The 19052-nt window shown below is 43.0% G+C and overlaps 1 protein-coding gene across 1 annotated transcript in view; it reads left to right on the top strand.

The window, feature by feature from the left end:
* The first annotated feature begins 3161 nt into the window (after nt 1-3161).
* Nucleotides 3162-19052, top strand: part of KL (klotho) — a 48431-nt gene continuing 32540 nt past the window's right edge. Inside the window, exons 1-2 of the mRNA XM_030460818.1 lie at nt 3162-3459; nt 3675-4495. Coding sequence (XP_030316678.1) covers nt 3162-3459; nt 3675-4495 — 1119 coding nt within the window. The remainder of the gene's footprint in view (nt 3460-3674; nt 4496-19052) is intronic.

The raw sequence follows: 19052 nt of genomic DNA, 5'->3' as shown, positions 1-19052 counted from the left end.
TCTTCACCATCCTTTGCAACTACTCAAAAGTAGAGATGAGAATGATGTAGTACTTATGGATGGGACAGAGGAGGATTTGACATCTTGCCAAATGTTCCTCAGTGCTACATAATTCATTACACCAGCAGGCATATTGTGGACCTGACGACACTGTGCTTCTCTTTTCAGTAAAGTCAGTTACAAATTCTCTTTAAACTCATTCTGAATGTACAGTGAATGCATTGTAACTAGTGTGATCAAGAGAGAAAGAAGGAATAGGTATGGTAGGCTGCATTTTTCTGAGAAAATCGGGCTTGCAACTTCTTTGAGAAAATTGAGGAAGAGCTTATTTTCCTGGTAAACTGGGATGTTCTGGGAGGGATGAAGAAGGTAAATCTAGAACGGTGTTGCACAGCTTTCTGCTGGAAACAGCTATTCATCAGCAGGTGCAAGTAAAATTGGACAGCTTAGCAGCTTGCATTTAACAGAAAGAATGAAGAAGCAGCATTCTCATGCAGTGATGGAAGCAGTAGAGAAAATGCTCAAGTATAATTTAGGTGGTGATTTTTTTTTTTTAGCTGGTAGCGAGCACTTTGGTTTCTTAAGATGAAAAGCTGAGAGTGTAAATCTGTTACAGAAAGCTTTTTTCAACTGACACTATGCCTGTATATGTTTGGAAATGTACTTGTGAACAGAGAAGGGGCACTAAAACAGAAGATGGCTGTTTTAGGCACTGAGACCACTTGTTCTGCCACAGTGAGGGGCACAGATGCTACCAATGTAATGTTGCAAGCCCTTCTGAGGAGATTTTAAAATGAGGAAGGGGTTTTCTCTCTGAAATCAGTTCATGATGTGACCTCTGAGAAAGCTGTTAGATAAATCTAAAATTAGGTGTCCCAAAGATTCGGCTTCACTGGGGTAGAAACAGAAAATTCCAGCCAGAATATTCTTGAACTTGATTGCATTTAGTGAACACACAGCTAGCAATGGAAATATCAGCACAGCCTAATGAAAATTATACAGACACTTATATACATATTATGGAAAATTGGATGTTCAGTAGTCACCAAAACAAAGAGGCTGAAAGGTTAATCCTGATTTGCTGACCCAGGGCAGAGTTGAAAGTGTGCTTGTTCAGCAGCACAGACACCGTGGAGCTGTGCTCCGAACCCAAGGAGCAGTGAGGGAGACCCAGATGTCTGCAAGTGCTTGGCTGACCTTTCTCCATGGTTAATATTGCACAGAGTTTGTTACACTGTCTGTTAGGAAAAAAAAAAATACTGGCTCAGAGCAATGAGTGGTTGTGTTGTCCTAAAACTTAAAACCAAGTTTCTCTTTAAGAAAGAAAACAAACCAGGTAGAGGCCACAGTGCATATTTTCTGACATTTACACTAAAAAAACCCCAAACAAACAACTTTTTCATCCGATAGATTCACAGGTAAAGTGACAGCTTTGTGCCAGAATCTTATGGGTAGATCTTGTCCCTCAAACATAGGCTGCTTACTTCAGGACCAGTCACTGTAGACTTTCTGGATAGTTGTTGGAGAAGGCAGCCACCTCCAGAAGTTGGCAAAGATCTTAGCTAGACTGACCTACACTGACAGCATAAGGCTCTTTTTTCCCTCTGACTGTTGAGAGGCTCTGGAAGAAATGAGCTCCTAATGAAGAAGTTTCAGTTAACTGGCTATTTATAGGTGCTGCTGAAGTTTAAATAGGTTTTAGTTAAAAATTAGGAAATGAAAAGAAAATGTATCAAAATATATTTTTAAATCACTTGCATCCCCAGATCCCAAATCAAGTTTTTCCTCAAACATAAGCAAAGGACTTAGCATCACTAATACCCTGTTTTAAGCTAAAGTATTTCTGAGTCATGTGTCTCCATCCTGATTTTCAGAGTCCTTAGGCAGTCAGCTCCAGTGAGGGCATTGCACTTCCACTGAAATTAGGTCAGTGCTGAAGTGGAGCCTGGCTATTCATGCCTGGCACAGGAATGGCTGCAGCACTGCTAACAACTGATCTCAGCTTCTTCAAGTCACTACCAGGTGATGCTAACACCAAGCTCTGTTGCTGCAGCTCAAGTTGTCATTTCCTTAGACTGTAATCTAATTTCAGCAGCTTGTCAGACTGTACAGCAAACTCCTGTCAGCCAATGACCATCCCCAGTGCTAGGCCTGCCTTCCCCAACTCCCATCCCACAAATTTCCACCTTTAGGGGAGGGGTCTCATTGTTCCCCTGAGCTGCTCAGAGCTTCATCCCTCTAACATGGAAATAAATTAATCACCACTAATGGAAGACTAACCATAATCCTGGACTCTAGATCTTTGCTGTTTACTGTAAAAACACCACAAAGCCATGCCTGGAACCAAACCTAATCAGTGCAGAGAAGGTGAAAGTTGGATGTTCTAGAAACATGCAAAACAAATGCCCTTCCTGCACCTGTGAGGTTGTGTGTTCTAGAGAAAGCCTTCAGCAACTCACAGTTGGCACGTAAATCAAATCCATTTTTGGTGAGTACCTGTAATTTTCCCTTGAGGACATTTATTTTCTAAATATAAAATTAAATTAACTAAATGCCTTTTTTTCTGTAGTTAAAAAACAACTTTATCTCCTGGGAACATCTCCCTGTCCTTTGCAGCCTGTCTGGTAGGTGTGTCTTGTTCATAGATGTCCCAACTCATGTTAGAGTCCACACAACTGAATACCAGGTTTTTGCAATGTGTTGAGCCAGTTCTTGCTTCACCACCCTGCTTCTTTGTCTGAAGGAGACTCCTAAAGCAGCAGCCTGAGACCTGTAGTGAGATGTCCACTAATCACACCCACAACATATAAACCAATATTCAAACTTCACTCAGTTTGCTTCCTCCCCATAAAGATCTGTGAGGAATTTCTAATTGGAACTTGTTTTGCATGTAGTAAACAGCCAAATACACCAACCTCCTACTCCAGAAAAGAAAAGTGCTGTTACTAAGAGGTGACTGTCCGTGAATTACTGGGGAAGTGTGGGGGATGAGTGTATGATGTCCTTGGAACACGGGTTTCTCTTGAATTACTATTATGTGAGAGGTTTCAGATGTGATGTCTCTTGCCAAGACAGCACAAAGGAAACAATTATTTTTATTTATTTATATTTATCTATGTATTTATTTTTAAATTTATCTATTTCCGCGACCTTTTCCCTCCATGGACCACTCCCTCCCCTCAGCTCCGACGGCCTCCGGGGCTCCCGGACGGCAGCTCGGGGCTCCGCGCAGCTCCTCAGAGGGGACGGATCCGGACGTCGAGTCTCTCCCTGGACTCCTTCGTTTCGGTAACAGGGTGCAGGGCAGGAGAGAGGGTCCCGACTCAGAGGGGACCACGGAAACCGCGGGGAGGTGCGGGGGCCCGGAAGAGCCGGCGGAGGGCTGCAGAGGCCGCCTCTGCTGCCCGCTGACAGGGATCTCTGCCCTGAGGGGCCAGGGGCTACAGAGGAGACCCCGAGGTGAGGCAGGGTTTACCTCGCCCCCGAGTAGCCCCCTCCTGGCTGCAACCTTCTCTTGCCCTCCCGCCCCGTCTCACCACCTGAATCCCGCCCCTGAAGGCAGCTCTCCCCGAGGGAATCGAGCGGGAAGGATGCAGACGGCAGATCCGAGGTAATTATTAATAGCCGTGCCCACCGGGGCGGAGGTGGGGGGTGGAAAGGAGGAGGGGGGTGAGATAAAACGGGGCGGCGGGGGGCTGGGAGGAGGGAGCCGCCGTCGCGGAGCCCCGCCGGGAGCATGGTCCCCATCGCGCCGCTGCTGCCGCTGCCGGTGCTGCTGCTGCTGCTGGTGCTGGGGCGGCCGCTGCTCGGGGCGCCGGGGCAGGGCGCAGGTACCTGGTCCCGCTTCGCCCGGCTGCCCTACCCGCAGGACCAGCTCTTCCTCCACGACACTTTCCCCGACGGCTTCCTCTGGGGAGCGGGCAGCGCCGCTTACCAGACGGAGGGCGGCTGGCGCCAGGGCGGCAAAGGAGCCTCCGTCTGGGACACCTTCACCCACCGCCCGGCCACGCCGCCGGGCTCACACTCCCCGGGACCGGCGGGCGGCGACGTGGCCAGCGACAGCTACAACAACCTCTTCCGCGACGCCGAGGGGCTGCGGCGCCTGGGGGTCTCCCACTACCGCTTCTCGCTGTCCTGGGCCCGGCTGCTGCCCAACGGCACGGGTCCCCCGAACCCCGTCGGGCTGGCCCATTACCGCCGGCTGCTGGACCGCCTGCGGGAGCTGGGCATCGAGCCCGTCGTCACCCTCTACCACTGGGACCTGCCGCAGGGCCTGCAGGACGCCTTCGGCGGCTGGGCCAGCCCGGTCCTGCCCCAGCTTTTCAGTGACTACGCCGAGCTCTGCTTCCGGCACTTCGGCGGGCAGGTGCGCTACTGGGTGACCATGGACAACCCCTACGTGGTGGCCTGGCACGGCTACGGCACGGGGCGGCTGCCTCCCGGCGTGCAAGGAGGCCCAAAGCTCGGCTACCGGGCGGCCCACCACCTGCTCCAGGTAAAGGGTGTGTGGTGGGAAGGGGCCCCGTGGGTTGTGCCGAAGCGGAGGTTGTGCGGAGGCTGCTTTCAGCCGGCCCCGGTGGCAGCCCCGCTCCCCGGTTGGCCGCCAGAGTGGAAACCAACTCGAGTTGCCCGCGGGGCAGCCTATTTATGGGCTTAAAGGCACCGGGGCTCATAGGTGGGAGGCAGAAACTTTGTATCTGAGGTTATTTCAAGTTCGTGGAAACGTGCGGAGTTCTTCAAAGCCCTCTCCGGGTCCTGGAGAAACGTTCAGTCCTGCCCCCAGCTCTTGTGAATGCCACTCTGGGTGGGTGGCTGCAGCCAGCCCAGCTCTGGCTTCCCAAGGTCACTGTGGGAATGCTTCATGCAACTGTAAAGAGAGTTCATTAGGGAGTCAATGGAGATAGTAGAGGTGCCCAACATGTCACCCTGAGAGATTTTCTGAACAGAGTATGGGTTTTTTTGAGCTTGAGGACTTTGGAGGAATAAAGATACTATGTTCCCCAGCTAGTCTAGTAAGTGGTATAAGTAGTTTACTATATGTATTTTTTAATTATTATTAATTTTTATGCAGTATATCTATATATGGTGCAACTGTAATGTTTGATGGAAGCAAACATCATTGCTTCTCAGGGAGAACTATTCAAGAGTGTGTACCAAACCTGCCAATGACAGGAGAAAGGATTCAGCCCAACTGGAATGGTTTGGCCATTATGCTATAATCTCTTGTACCTTCATGCACATTCCTGAACCCTGCTCATGTCCATCTGCTCAATGCAGAGCAACCTTCTTCACTTGCTGGCAGGAGTTATAGCCTAATGAGTATCAGATATTAGATGTGAACACTGAGAAAACATTCAGTGCATGCCTTATGCAATTTTGTAGCACTAAAAGTGCAAAATAATGCCAAAGACTCACAAAAAGAATCAAGAGAAAAATTTGGTGGAGAAAATATGGGCACATTTTCAGATTAAATTTCTGATCCTGAAATCTTTAAACTTCATTTAGTACCTTGGGGTCCACTTGACTGTGCTTCTTATTTGAGTATATCCCACATCACCACAGTATGTGTCTGAGTCCCTCAAGCATATTTTTGTTCTCGTGAAAGCCCTATAGAGAAGGAAGGTGCCTTCCTCTTTAAGGATGCCCTCTCTCTGGAAGTGTTCAAGGCCAGGTTTGATGAGGCTTTGAGCAACCTGGTCTAGTGGTGTCCCTGCCCATTTAGGGGGGTTGGAACTAGGTGATCTTTAAGGCCTCTTCCAACCCAAACCATTCTATGATTTTATGATTCTGTAAAACAAGAAACTGATGTACTGATTTTCCTATGCCATGTAAAAAGTTTAAATAAGCCAGGAAAGTCTACCAATACTTGGTTTAGTGAAAGAACCTCAGGATTAGTTTTGTCATAGTGGCTATCATTTGGGGTTTTCATGATGAGTGGACATTTATTTTTACAAGTATAAGGCTGCAAGGTATTATCATTTTTTCCTGCATTTCATGAATGAGGGACTGAAACACAGATGCAATCAACATGTAAAGTGTCCACTGATTGTTAGAGCCTTTTCCCTGGTATTTGAACTCTTTGGAATATTGGTTGGTTATATTATACTTTCCTATCTTCCACATGTCAGGTCCCCAAAATCTCTAATCATGTAACAGAGAAAATAAGGGAAGTGCAGTTTATGGAGAACAGCTTCCTTCCCTGAATCCTCCAGGTGGGATCCTTCAGTAGAGGCAAACACAGAGCCTGGCTCTTCAGGACAGACAAGTAAGCAGTTTTAGCAGTGAGATGGTCCTTTGCCTTCTCTGTATCTTACTGCCATGAGACCTTTCAACTTGTACAGGAAATGAAGCAGAGAGTATGGCTTCTTTGACTACACAGACCCATACCCATAGAGAAAGTGCATGGATTTGTGTAATAAACATTAAATTACACCACATATGGTCAGAACCGGATTACTTTTCACGTGCAAATCAAGTTCTTTGCTTTAATACTTGAGTGAGTGGTTTTGTAACTTCAATAATGTTCTTTAGTGTGTGTCTGTGGGTATATAATTTTGTAGGTGAGTTTGGTCAGTAGTTCCCAGGAGCACACACAGCCTGGTTTTGGACCAGAAGGCTGCAGAGTAATGTTGCTTCATCACATACCCTGAGGATGTGTGCAGCACCACAGTGTTGCCAGGAGATGCAGTCCTCATAGCCCAGACTGTTGTATCATCCCCCACAAAAAATAAACAAAATAAACCCCCTTTTGCTGCTTACATCTTACGTTACCCCAAAAGTCTAATCCCAGGTTTCTTGCTAATCCTTCTTCCTTCTTTGTGGCATTCATGTATTTTTTTTTCCCCCAGAGAAATTGAGCTTGGAGAACATGCTTTTTTAAAAAAAGATGCTGTATGCTGTAATAAATGCTTGGTCCTTAGTAAATAAGCAGATTAACTCTTATATGCATGTTTTCTGACTTTTTTTGTTCCTTATTTACAATATGCAGTTTTAAGTTTTCTTCTGCATTTATTTAAACCAAGATCTTCTTAAGTGGAAAGCTTAATAGTGAAAGTTGATGTTTACTGTTTTATTTTCCTGGATGCTAATTACATTACAAGATTACATAATTTCCTTTAAGTTCTTTAAAATTCAACAGATATTAATGAATTTTGGGCTCTTTCTCAGGGAGTTGTTTATTATCTGAATAAATCAAATAAGGGTTTGATTCACTTCAGATTGTTTGGTTAAGGACTGGTGAAAAAACAGGGCAATGAGATCTTTAAATTTAGCTTGAATGGACTTCGTCCTATTGTACTGAGTTTTAAATTACCTTTATTTGTCTGAACTTCAACAAGTGAGTCATAACAGATGCTGAAAGGACAGAGTATAAGAGACTTTTTATAAAAGAGAGCAAGAAGTAGTAATGTAAAAAAAAACTTGTAGGAAAAAACATTTTATGAATTCATCCTTGGTTTGTTCTTGAGGAGCAGTGATCAGTATTCACTGAAAACTTCAACTTTTTATAGTATTTCCACTGACACTTGTCACTTTTGATATGTCTAAGTCCTTCAAACATGCTAAGAAAAGGAGGAAGCTCTATGTGTTTATTCACAAAATAAATCGAATGGATCAAGTATAGTTCATAGAAGTTGGTATTCCTCCAAGTCAACAGCCAGAAAATGTAATGCCAGCAATCTGTCATGTACATGATGCATCAATTTCTCCAGATAGGAGTTGAGAGAGGTCACTGTATTATGTGCTGGTTTTTGCAAATGCATTTTTTCATTACTGGTTCACAGTATATTGTCTGATGTGGACATACATGGATTTACTTAATATAAACAGCATTTGCAGAAACAGAAGAACTCATTGTTTCCCCAAAGAAGTGAGTGGAATTAGTGCCTGGAAACCAGTCACATAGCAACAGACTGATTTCTATTCCAAAAGTCTTTCCAAAACAAAAGGTAAGTACTTTTAGATGACCTTCAGTGCTAAATCTAATAAAGTATCAGTAATTGCAGCGTAGGAGAATGGTCTTTTCTCAGTGAGTATTTTTTCTTTCAAAATCTAGTTAGCCTTCAAACTTTCACTCAGTGCAAATGGAGTGATTCTGGATTTTTCTGAAAGTAACACAGCTCATCATAGTCATGAAGACATGCAGAAATTTTGGAAAAAAATCTAAGTAATTGTAATTTAATTTTTTTTTCCTGTTTTTGCTTTCTTAAGACTTAATTCAGAGAAAAAAGAAGGTTCTATTTCTGGTTTTGAGTGTCAGTTAGGTAGGACATATTTGAGAAGAATTTGTTTCAGTAGTGATTATTTTAATCACCAATTATTTGAGGCAGGGTATCATCTTTCAAATGTCACAAGTGCAGTCAAATCACAGAGCAAATTCAGATCTGATACTGCAGTTTTCTCTGTCAGTAGCTCTGTACGGTTATAAGGTGTTCACAAGTTATATTAAAAGCTATAGCATACATGTGACAACCAGGAAGTTTGGGATTTAGGGATGTTCATTTTGTTAAAATTAGCTTCAAACGTGTAATATCTAATTTTCTCCTTGTCATTTCTACCTGATTGTAACCTACAAGTCTGCAAAATAAATGTTGTTTCCAAATATTCTGCTGTAACAAAACCAAAGTTTATCTTTACAGAGTATTTCAAACCTTACTTGTAGAAGTACCAGGGCTATGTGGAGAATAAGGTGTCATGAGTTAAGTGTGTTGGAGCAGGCTGCCCAGAGAGGCTGTAGAGTTTCCTTCTCTAGAGACTTTCAAGATCTATCTGGATGCATTTCTGTGTGATGTGCCCTAGGTGATCCTCCTTTGTCGGGGGGGTTGATCTCCAGGGGTCCCTTCCAACCCCTAACATTCCATGATTGTGGAAAAATAAAAGTAGAATTCCCTCAGGTGTAGTGGTTCTATAATTTGAAAAGCTTTATTAGACGTACAGAAAATTTTATTAAAACTCAGCAGGTAGGACCTGAAAAGACTACACTGGTGACTGAAGTGGCAGAGAAGCAGAATTTGTGTATTTTCTGTGTAGAAGAGCATCAGATCAAGCCTGTAGGTAGGTTGAGTCCCACCTCAACTCATTTGCTGTACATTATAAGGATGAGGACTTCTTGAGGGTCCCTGTTCATTATGAGGATTTTAGTGATTAGTATTTATGGTTTCTACAGCTTGGAACCTCTGTGATTCATTCTATAGGCAGCCCTAAATCTCTCTTTTCATATCTCATATTAAGTGTCATGTGCCTGGTTTTTAATTGTTGCAGTAGATGCTGCTGGATGCAGCTAGGTGGTATTTCTGGTTCTTATTCAAGGTGATCTAATATGCTTCATTTTTAAATACCATATTTTCATTTAAGATCAAAGTTTTTGTTTAGCATGTTGGACAGGGCTCTGCTCAGTGCCAGAAAGATAATGACTGCTGATTAACAGCAGCTTGATACAGATGAGGGTGTTTAAATAGGCAACAGAAAACTCACTTCTCATAAAGTCTCACTGGGTACATGAGTGTAAAGCTGTCTGCTCCTTGGTACTCTGTAGCGGGAGGAGGCATTCTTGCTCCTGAAGCTCGACGAGCTGCTGGTCTCTTCCAGGACTCCAGCCACCACACAGCGCTTCCAGGGTAGAAGTGTAGCGGGAAGAGCCTGTCATGCCCCAGAGGCTCGACGAGCTGCTGGCCTCTCCATGCCTCACACCAGAGTGAGCTGAGCTCTCTCTCTGTGGGTGTGTGTCCCACCTTTATTGGCCCCCTGGTCTTGCTCATGCCCAATAGGGGCCTGTCCTAATCAGGCACAGGTGGACTCACACCCACTCACTGGCAATTCAAGGCACCTGGTTTATCCTGTTTCTCTACATTTCCCCCCCCCTTTTTTTTTTTCTCTTACAGCAAAGCTTTCCCTGTTTGCCCTAGCTTACAAACATTTTAACACTGATTACAGAACACAGACATACAGGATTTTTCTTTGGGCCCCGCGGGACACTCAGCTAAGAGCATCGAGGGGGCACCGAGTACAGGATTTTTACACACAGAATTTTTTACACAAAAATACACAGGATTTAGACATACACATTTTATTCTGCTGACACATACACATTTTTTTCTACTGACACACTACAGGATTTTTACACATACATACAGGATTTTTTACACATACATACACTTATAACTTACGGGATTTAACCCAAGCTTCTCAGGCAACCGTTCAATGTCAGCCCAGGCACTTTTTCACAAAGTCTCTACCTTTTGAGTTGTTCTTCTCCCTCCTGTATCTGCTCTTCTCTTGGCTTCCCTCTGCTCAGGGGCTCCCAAAGAGAGAATCCTTATCTTGGCTTCCCTTTGCTCAGGGGTTTCCAAAGAGATTTCTGGTTCCTCATGGGTTTCTGGTTCCTCCGTGGGACTCCATACCATGGGATTCCATCCTCCTGGCTTCCTTCCCTCTGCTCAGGGGTTTCCAAAGAGAGGACCCTTATCTTGGCTTCCCTCTGTTCAGGGGTTTCCAATCCAAAGAGCTTGCTGGTCATACCTTTCAGGGAGAATGTTAGCCCAGGCACTTTTTTCAAATCAGGGAGAATGCTCTTGTTGCCAGCTCCTCACACTGCTGCTTCTTTAGATGTCTGTATGGTGCCCGCATTCTCCACCAAATGTAGTGGGAGGAGCCATTCTTGCTCCTGAAGCTCAACGAGCTGCTGGACGAGCTGCTGGACGAGCTGCTGGACGAGCTGCTGGACGAGCTGCTGGACGAGCTGCTGGACGAGCTGCTGGACGAGCTGCTGGACGAGCTGCTGGACGAGCTGCTGGACGAGCTGCTGGTCTCTTCCAGGACTCCAGCCACCACACAGCGCTTCCAGGGTAGAAGTGTAGTGGGAAGAGCCTGTCATGCCCCAGAGGCTCAACGAGCTGCTGGCCTCTCCATGCCTCACACCAGAGTGAGCTGAGCTTCCCTCTGTGGGTGTGTGTCCCACCTTTATTGGCCCCCTGGTCTTGCTCATGCCCAATAGGGGCCTGTCCTAATCAGACACAGGTGGACTCACACCCACTCACTGGCAATTCAAGGCACCTGGTTTATCCTGTTTCTCTACAGTACTCTTTCATTTTGCATTAATAAAACCTCATAAGGTAGGAGACATTCTTGGTTCTTTTCATCAACCTCTTTCCTCAAGCAGAAGCTGTGCTGTGTTGGTTACAGCTTTGGTAATCTGAAGTGAAGTGTGTGGGAGGACTCGTGTTACTGTGTGGTCCTTCGTGTGAGAAACTTCCAGTTTCTATCTCTTCTCATTTCTAAGGAAGGGTAGCAGTACTTAAGGTACTTGATGGGCATAATTCCTGCCTGTACTGAAGGATATTGTTGGAACCTGGAAAACAAAGCCTAGCTTCACTTTGCACACTATGAAATGGGTATTTTAGTAGTAGAATGTACTAGTAGTAGTAGTAGAAGAAGAATGGATAGTTCACCGTTTTCTAGTGCCTCCTTTTGTCTTTTGACTGAAAGCAAGGGGCTCTTAGAGCTTTTCCCATGATAGGTCAAGTAGAAACCTTTGTTCTGACTCAGCAGGTTGAAAAGGCAGAGACAGCCCTTTCTGCTGAAAGTGGTGTCTTTTGTGAGGAAGAAATGTAAGAGAAAGTTGCTTCATGCCCACCTGCTAGAAGATCAGAATCTGTTATCTTTGGTAGAAATAAGAATAGGACTCTGGCAGTTTCTTGGCCAACTGCCTCAGCTTCATTCCTCTCATTTATTGACTCTTTCTTTGAGTAACAGCATCTCCTTCCCAGTCTACTCTGAGGAACAAAAATCTTTCAGTACTTCTTCAACTCAACAGAAGCAGTGAATACATCTATCCAGCTGGTTAGGACAGTGAATATAGAGCATTAGGAGGTGTTGCCTTGTATTTGTTTTTGGTGACTATGAGGCATCTCTTTCTTCCATTGGGAGAAATGGGAAAGAACAGACAGAACATATGCAGATGCTCTGTAGTTTGCTTAACTCCCATTTGAAGAATCTTGTGGTTTTCAGTTGGCAAGTGGCAGATTTTGAGGGCTGTTTGCTAATCCTTTCAACTGAGTGTGCAATTTGTGTGTTTTGTTGTTGCTGATGATCAGTTAACCTGCTGAAGTAATCTGAAGGTGCAAGGCTGATCTTGGCAAACTTTTGTAAAAGCCAAGAAGGCAGCAAGGAAAGGAAACTGCTTGCACAGATTTGTTGTGAGAAAAGTGGACACAAGAGATTGAGATTTTATTCTTCCTTCCCATTATAGTAAATATAAAGGAGAGGAAATGGTGAAGTAGTGTTTCTGAAGAAGTAAGGGATGTGACCTCCATATACAATGATGACAGGTTGTAGAAATTGTAGGATGTGTGTTTCTTCTTTTAAGTATGAAATAAAAACCACTCATGCTTGAATATTTGCCTATCAAAGCATATGGAAGATTGTCACAGATAGAAGTGTGAATGCTGATTTTTGTTAAAGTCAGAAGAATGGAACAGAACAAGGTTGTAGAAAATATCTCAGGATGCTTAGGATATAACTGAAATGAAGATGGACAGATCTCTGACGGAGAAGCTGACCCATGGAATATGACCATGAATAAAAGATGAAAGAAGAGAATGGCTTCTGGAGGAAGAACTGACTTACTTCACCTGAGAGAAAATGTGCCAGCTGAAAGGGAAGGTGAGTTGTTGGGAAGGAAGCATAACTAACTAAGCACAAGAGGAGAAAGACATTTGCCATAGCAAGGGACTGGATGGTTCAGTAAAATGGGATGAGTAGGAGTCAAATGATACCCAGGAAGGAATTAGATTCACATAATTAAATTCACACTGATGTGTTCTGTAAATGCTCCTGGACACATAAATATCAGTGACAGGAACAAAATTCAGAGTTAAAGGACTATATGCACACATACAAAAAAGGATAAAAGTTCAATATCTATACAATTAGACTGACTCTCAGAAGTTGTGGGTAGCCCTTGGAGGAAGGTTCTTCTGATACAGCTTTTCAGTGTTAATGGCAGGAGAAGCAACAGCTACAGCAGTTTGAGAAAAGAGACTCCTAATGTATTTTGAGGTGACAGTAATTGTAAATGTGTATTCTCCTTTTCTGCTTGCAAAGTCATAACAGAATGATGTATGGCATAATTTAAGTCTGAGAACATAATTCAGTGCACAATGCAATACAGTCTGTATTAACTGAAAGCAGTTTGGTCAGGATGTCAGTGATGGCAACTTCTGCTTTGCTGTGGCAGCTTCAACCTTACTCTGACTGCACAAAACACTCATAAGAGGCCTGGCCTGTTAAGTTGTCCCATGTCTCCCTGGAGATTTGGCAGGGAGGGTCCTTTTAAATGCACACTGGAATAATACGAAGTAATTTAAGAACCTCTGGATTTGGCCACATCGAAACACATCTGTATTCTTCATTCTTATATGTGTTTAATCTGAGAAGAGGTATCATTCTCTATTATGGAGAACTGCAAAAATTTAAAGTTTTGCTTTGTTTTGATTATGAAAAAAATTCTCATGTTCTAAATTTTCCCAGTTACTGAAATCTTTACAGATGCTGTTTACAGCACCACCTGTGGGAACCAAAGGACTGAGTCCAAAGGTGGTTCCAGTGCCACCAGGCAGCTCTGTGATTTCTGAGTGATGGGAAGTACAGGGGGTTTTGTGTGACTCAGCCTGAAAGGCTGAAAGGCTGGGGAGTGCTGCCAGACACCCTGTGATGTGCTCTTCAGCAGGAGGGTGAGGTGATGGGAAGCCACACACATTTCCAGGACACTGTTACTTTGGTCTGCACATGATGATTTTGTTACTTGCACTTCAGAGCTGAGCTTTGACTCTTGTTTCATTCAGTTTAGCACACCTAAAGACAGCTGAAGGGTTGAAAATTGGCTGGGAGAGATTATGCTATGGAAATGCCTTGTTATTTTGTGAGTCCAAAAGTCAAACCAGAAATCCTTTTGTAGGTTACTCTGTTTAATGCCCTTACGAACTGGTAGAAAATGTTGGCATTACTGGGATTGTGTTTTACAAGCTATTTCCTTTACAGTTGGGAAGATAGTAGCACCTCTTGGTTTTGATCCTCCTCCTAGGAAAGACATTAATGGTCGGGTGGGGAGCAGGGACAGAGTTGTGGCTGCTGGTCACACATTACAGTAAAAGTTCACTGTGATTTTCCAGTCCCTTTACTCAGTCAGCTTTTTTCTTGTTCTTCTGAATATTCAGTAGCTCCCTTGGACCTTTTTTTTTTTTTTTCCACAGTTTTTTTTTTCTTCCCAGAGCTGAGGGCAAAGTTTACTTGATTTGTTTATTTAACTTTTGGCATTTCAAGAAATAATCTCATTTTTGCTTCAGGCTTTGAACATAGTTATTGATTAATTATACTAATTATGGCTCCTTAACTCAAATATATATGGAAATGGCAGGGTTAGTGTGGCATTTCTTTTCTTTTGAGAAATTAGGTTTGGAATATATTGCATGGTAAGGCTGAGTGATTTTTTTTTGTTTTGTTTTGTAAATATTAACATTTTGCTTCAAAATCAATTCAATAATTCTGATATTAGGTTTGAAATCAAAGTTCAACTTGCTCCTGACCGTACAGTGATGGCATATTTTTTGTAATACACATCTAATTTCTCATTTTTTTTCCTGTCATACTGCAGTGTTAACTTGGGTGCAAGCAGCTTTTTCAGAAATAAGGCCCACCCAGAAAGTATGGACATCACCAGTTATGTATTCCATCAGGAGGCAAAATCCAGACCTGAAGGAGTTTCAGCAAAACGTGGGGTGACAGGAAAAAAGATTATTAGGAAAACAGACAGTGGATGGGGAGCTGGTGAGATGTGGAGGTGACTGGATGTCAGTGGGCATGCAGGAGCTGGGTTTATGAGGTAATACTGTATTGTATCACAGAAGATGAGCCTTTCTTTGGTTCATTTTTATTTATAAATGTCATATGAATTTTGTTGCATGAATTTTGTTGAGGAAGCTGACTTGTGATTTAATGAAATAAAAAAACATGCTTCATGGTGATGGAGCCTAATCCAAAGAGTCTGTGCTGGTTATGGTGACACTTGCTGTCCCCACATCACCACCAAAAGTGGGAGCAGGGGACACACTAAGCAGAATGCAAAAGAAAGGAGGGATGCTACAATAACTTTGGATTTCTCAAAGCAGCTTAAGGAAAATAAGTGAGAACTTCTTTTTCCTTAAACTTCTTTGAGAATTCTGTCACTTTCAAGCAGTTAAGCAAATTAGCAAATTGAACAGATGTATTCCTCTTAACTTGAAGAAAATGTGCATTCCCATATTCAAGAAGCACCTCTGCTGTGTCAAGTGTAAGACCTTGGAAAGGCACTGAAGGAACTCTTGAACTCAGTTTATCATCCAGCTTCCCTTCCCAGCCATGAACATGCCTCTTGTTTTGAATGAGAAGAGAATATTGGGGTCTGCCAGGGAGGGCAAGGGACAGAACTGCAGGAATATGATTCAACTGCAGATTTGCATCTTAATATTATGCTTGGTAGTATAAAAGATCCCTCTTTTTCTTTTTCATAGTCAGCTGTGATTACTACCCCCTCATATCAGCTAGTTTTTTCTCATATTGGAATAAGTCCTGTTTTCACCAAGTAATATAATTTAAATAGAGCAAGGCAGACCGAAAACTTGTGAAACTGGAATTTACTGTTTCATTGAAACTAAATATTTGAGACTCTTCAGTTTCCCAGAAAAAAAATGAGAACTAGGAGAAATAAAAATCAGTCATTTTGGTTTTACTTTGCTGTGGAAATTCTTGGTTTTCCATTTTGATGTGGTATTGAAAAATCTAATTTTGATACAGTGAGTCATTTCACACGCTGCCTTCTGTATTCTTGCATTGGATGAGTGCCCGTGGCTTCAAATTGGGTCAGTTTACCCCTGTGAAATTGCTGTATAACCTGCTGCAATGTGACTGAGTTCTTGAAGCTACAGATGGATGCCTTTTATTCTTTGCTGAAAGAAATAAAACAGTCTTAGAGCTGTCAGGACAGAATTCGTGCACTGTAGCAATTACTCTGTGTCTCATATTTGTAGCTGGGCTGCTTGTGCCACTTTTGTGTGAAACTGTAATTATTCAGTCATTTATCCTGCTCCTCCTTCCTTTTTCTGGTAAAAGAGAAGAGTGGTACTTGAAGGAGGTGGTTGCTTAAAAAGCAGAAAAAATTCCAACAGAAGCAGCATCAAATTGGCACAGTCACTGAATCTGGATGTTAGAAACAGCAAACTGTGGCACAGAGCAGACCAGGAACAGAATTCTTCCATAGAATAGCTTAGGAAAGACCACCACAAAATTGAGTGGTGGCAAAATGGTTATGGAAACAGCATTGTAAAGCTAAGCCATGAAAGGTGAGAAGCCTGAATTATACCAGTCAGATCACCCCTTAGCCACGTTGGACTCTTCTGGAGAGGAATGTTTCCTGTGAAACTGGTAATTTGGAATAGTTGTTTAATCTGTAGAAACCAGAGGGGGTAGAGTGTAGGTATAGATGAGAGGTTTGGGGATTCTTTTTGTTGCTTATAATCCCATGAACATGGGAAAAAGGGAACATGTAGTAGATATAACTGTGTTGTGTTTGGGGCTGGAAGCTTGCTAGACTATTGCAGGCAACTAAACTTAGGGATCTATGGATCTTTTTTGCTTTTATTTTGCTGAGGAAGTGTTCATGTTGTGGGAGTGCTTCCCAGGAGAGTATTTTTAGGAACAAAGTGGGTATGGAAGTGTGAACTACAAAGAGACTAAAGAGTTGGAAAGGGTCAAACATGCATTGCTGTATCATGTTCCCAGTGTGGGAATGGACAAGGAGGGTCTGGGAACAGACTTGTGGGGTGCTATCATATTATGGACCCAAGATCACAAAGAAATGCCAGACTGAAGTATTTAATCATCTAGAGGAAAAAAAAAAAGTTATACTGGAAGGTATACAAGACAAGGGAGTCAGCTAGTATGTCAAATCCATAGAATAATTTACCAAACTAAACAGTTAACTACCAGAGAACAAGGGTTCCTGTGTGACACAAACATTGACATTGGACATAAAATAAACCCAGAAATGACAGCTGACCAAAATGTTGCCAGCCAGACTAAGCTATTTCATTACATTGTTTGTTTAATTAAGTAATTACATTGTTTTGAGCAGCTGGTGCAAGCAGCTGAACGTTTTTCTTTATAGCACCTGATTCTGGAATTGCTATAATACCAGCATTGAGATGGGTTGGACATCCTGACCCATTGCAGTGATTCTTACATTCTGCTATTCTTCTACAAGTGTAAAAAAAAAATTACTTTCTTAGTCCTCACATTATGTTTCTGGTATTATTAACTTCACCACTGAATAATTCACTATTATTCTGTGTAGTAATTACACATATATTTGAGAAGGACCAGCCTCAGTTTTGTGTCTCGAGATCTTTAAAGGCAAGAGTATGTCCAGAAGACAGTCAGGCATTAGGTGTCATTCTGGAGTGTGTCCAATGAAACCACTGCAGATCTTCAGTGGTGGAATGACACTCCTGGTGTAAATGCTGGAATACAGTGGAGATATGTAACATAAAGGGGTAGTCTGGATACAGACTTTTATAGATGAAAATGTTGTCTTTATTTTGATGACTGTAAATTGAGTGGGTTAGCTGAAGAGTAGTCTGGGAGATATGCAAGTAATTTTTTTACCAGGTTGTTTCCTCCAGGTTGAGGACACAGGGGAGCATGCAAGGAAAATCAGTTTGCCTAATCAAAGGTGGACATGAGTGATACAGAAATGGTCTGTTTCAATGTCAGTTGGCCACCAGCTCTCACATTTCACTTCAGGGTGCTAATAGGATGGGGAGTGGAGCCTGCAGAGTCCCCATATTCACTTTTTTGTATAACACTGGTTCATGTTATACAATTTTTGTGTAACATTTGGTTATATATATGTATATATATATATATATATATACATTTGTTTGTATAACATTTGTTTGTTTAACAACCAAAAGAATTTGCTGGTATTGGCACTGGGTACCACTGGGATAGTCTTCAACAAAGATTAGCAGTAACAATATATTTATCCAAGAGCTGAGAAAAACCAGTGTTAAACTACCTGAGGTTCCTGTCCAGCCCAAGTTGCAGCTGTCAGCAGCAGGCTGGTTTGCTAATCTGAATGAGGCTCTAGCATGGAAAATTCCTCCTTCCCCACAGTTTAGCAGCATCATCGTGCTGCCTTCCAGGCAATGTCTGCAACAGCTCTGAGGCATGGTTTGGCATCTGCTTGGCCTTTCAATAGTTGGCTTTTCAATAGCCATTATAAAATGTGGTCTAGTGTAAAGATATTTCTCTTGAAGTGGTTTGGCAGCGTTCCCAGTGATCCCAGAGGGACGAGCAGCTAGGACTTGTTCTCCAGCTCTGAGCCAGCTATCTGCTGGGCTGACCAGGGGTGTAACTGGGTGTGCTTTGGCTCTGCACCACAAGTAGAGAGTGAAGACATGGACTAAGCTGTCCTTGGCTGCCTGCATGCCTTGGGCATAAAGATGCATTATTTTAAGTGGTGGACCAGGAGCTCAGGATGCAGCAGTGCTGCATTAGGGCTGGCTGAAGCTGGAGGGATGCAGTGCATGTGCTTTGCTGAGTAGATGCTTCATTGCTGTACATCCCTGTTCCTTGCAGGCCATGGAAATAAACATAGGGGAGAGCAATCACACTTAAGCTAATTTGAGACGTGTTCAGCAGAGACATCTAATCTACATTTGAGTTTACCATCCTAGGGCCCTTTTATAAGTAATGGGGAGACATGACCATTGTCCCATTTCTGTCTGTGGGGCACAGACAAAACCTGGGATGACAAGTTCAAACCTAGACTTTTTATGGAAAGACTTTTCCAGTTTGTCAAATGAGAGTGAGGAGAGGTGAGATAGATGACAGAGGAAAGTGAATACTAAAGGGCTAATTCAAAGATTGACTTGGGATACTTGTATTACTTTGACTTCTCAGATGGAGAAGCTGGAGTGACATACAATCTGGATGATATGAAAATTTTGCCAGTCTCACCTATT

The sequence above is a fragment of the Calypte anna genome, chromosome 1, assembly GCF_003957555.1.
Source record: "Calypte anna isolate BGI_N300 chromosome 1, bCalAnn1_v1.p, whole genome shotgun sequence".
Lineage (NCBI taxonomy): Eukaryota > Metazoa > Chordata > Aves > Apodiformes > Trochilidae > Calypte > Calypte anna.
The sequence above is the reverse complement of the archived record's forward strand: the minus strand, read 5'-3'. Positions and strand labels throughout refer to the sequence as shown.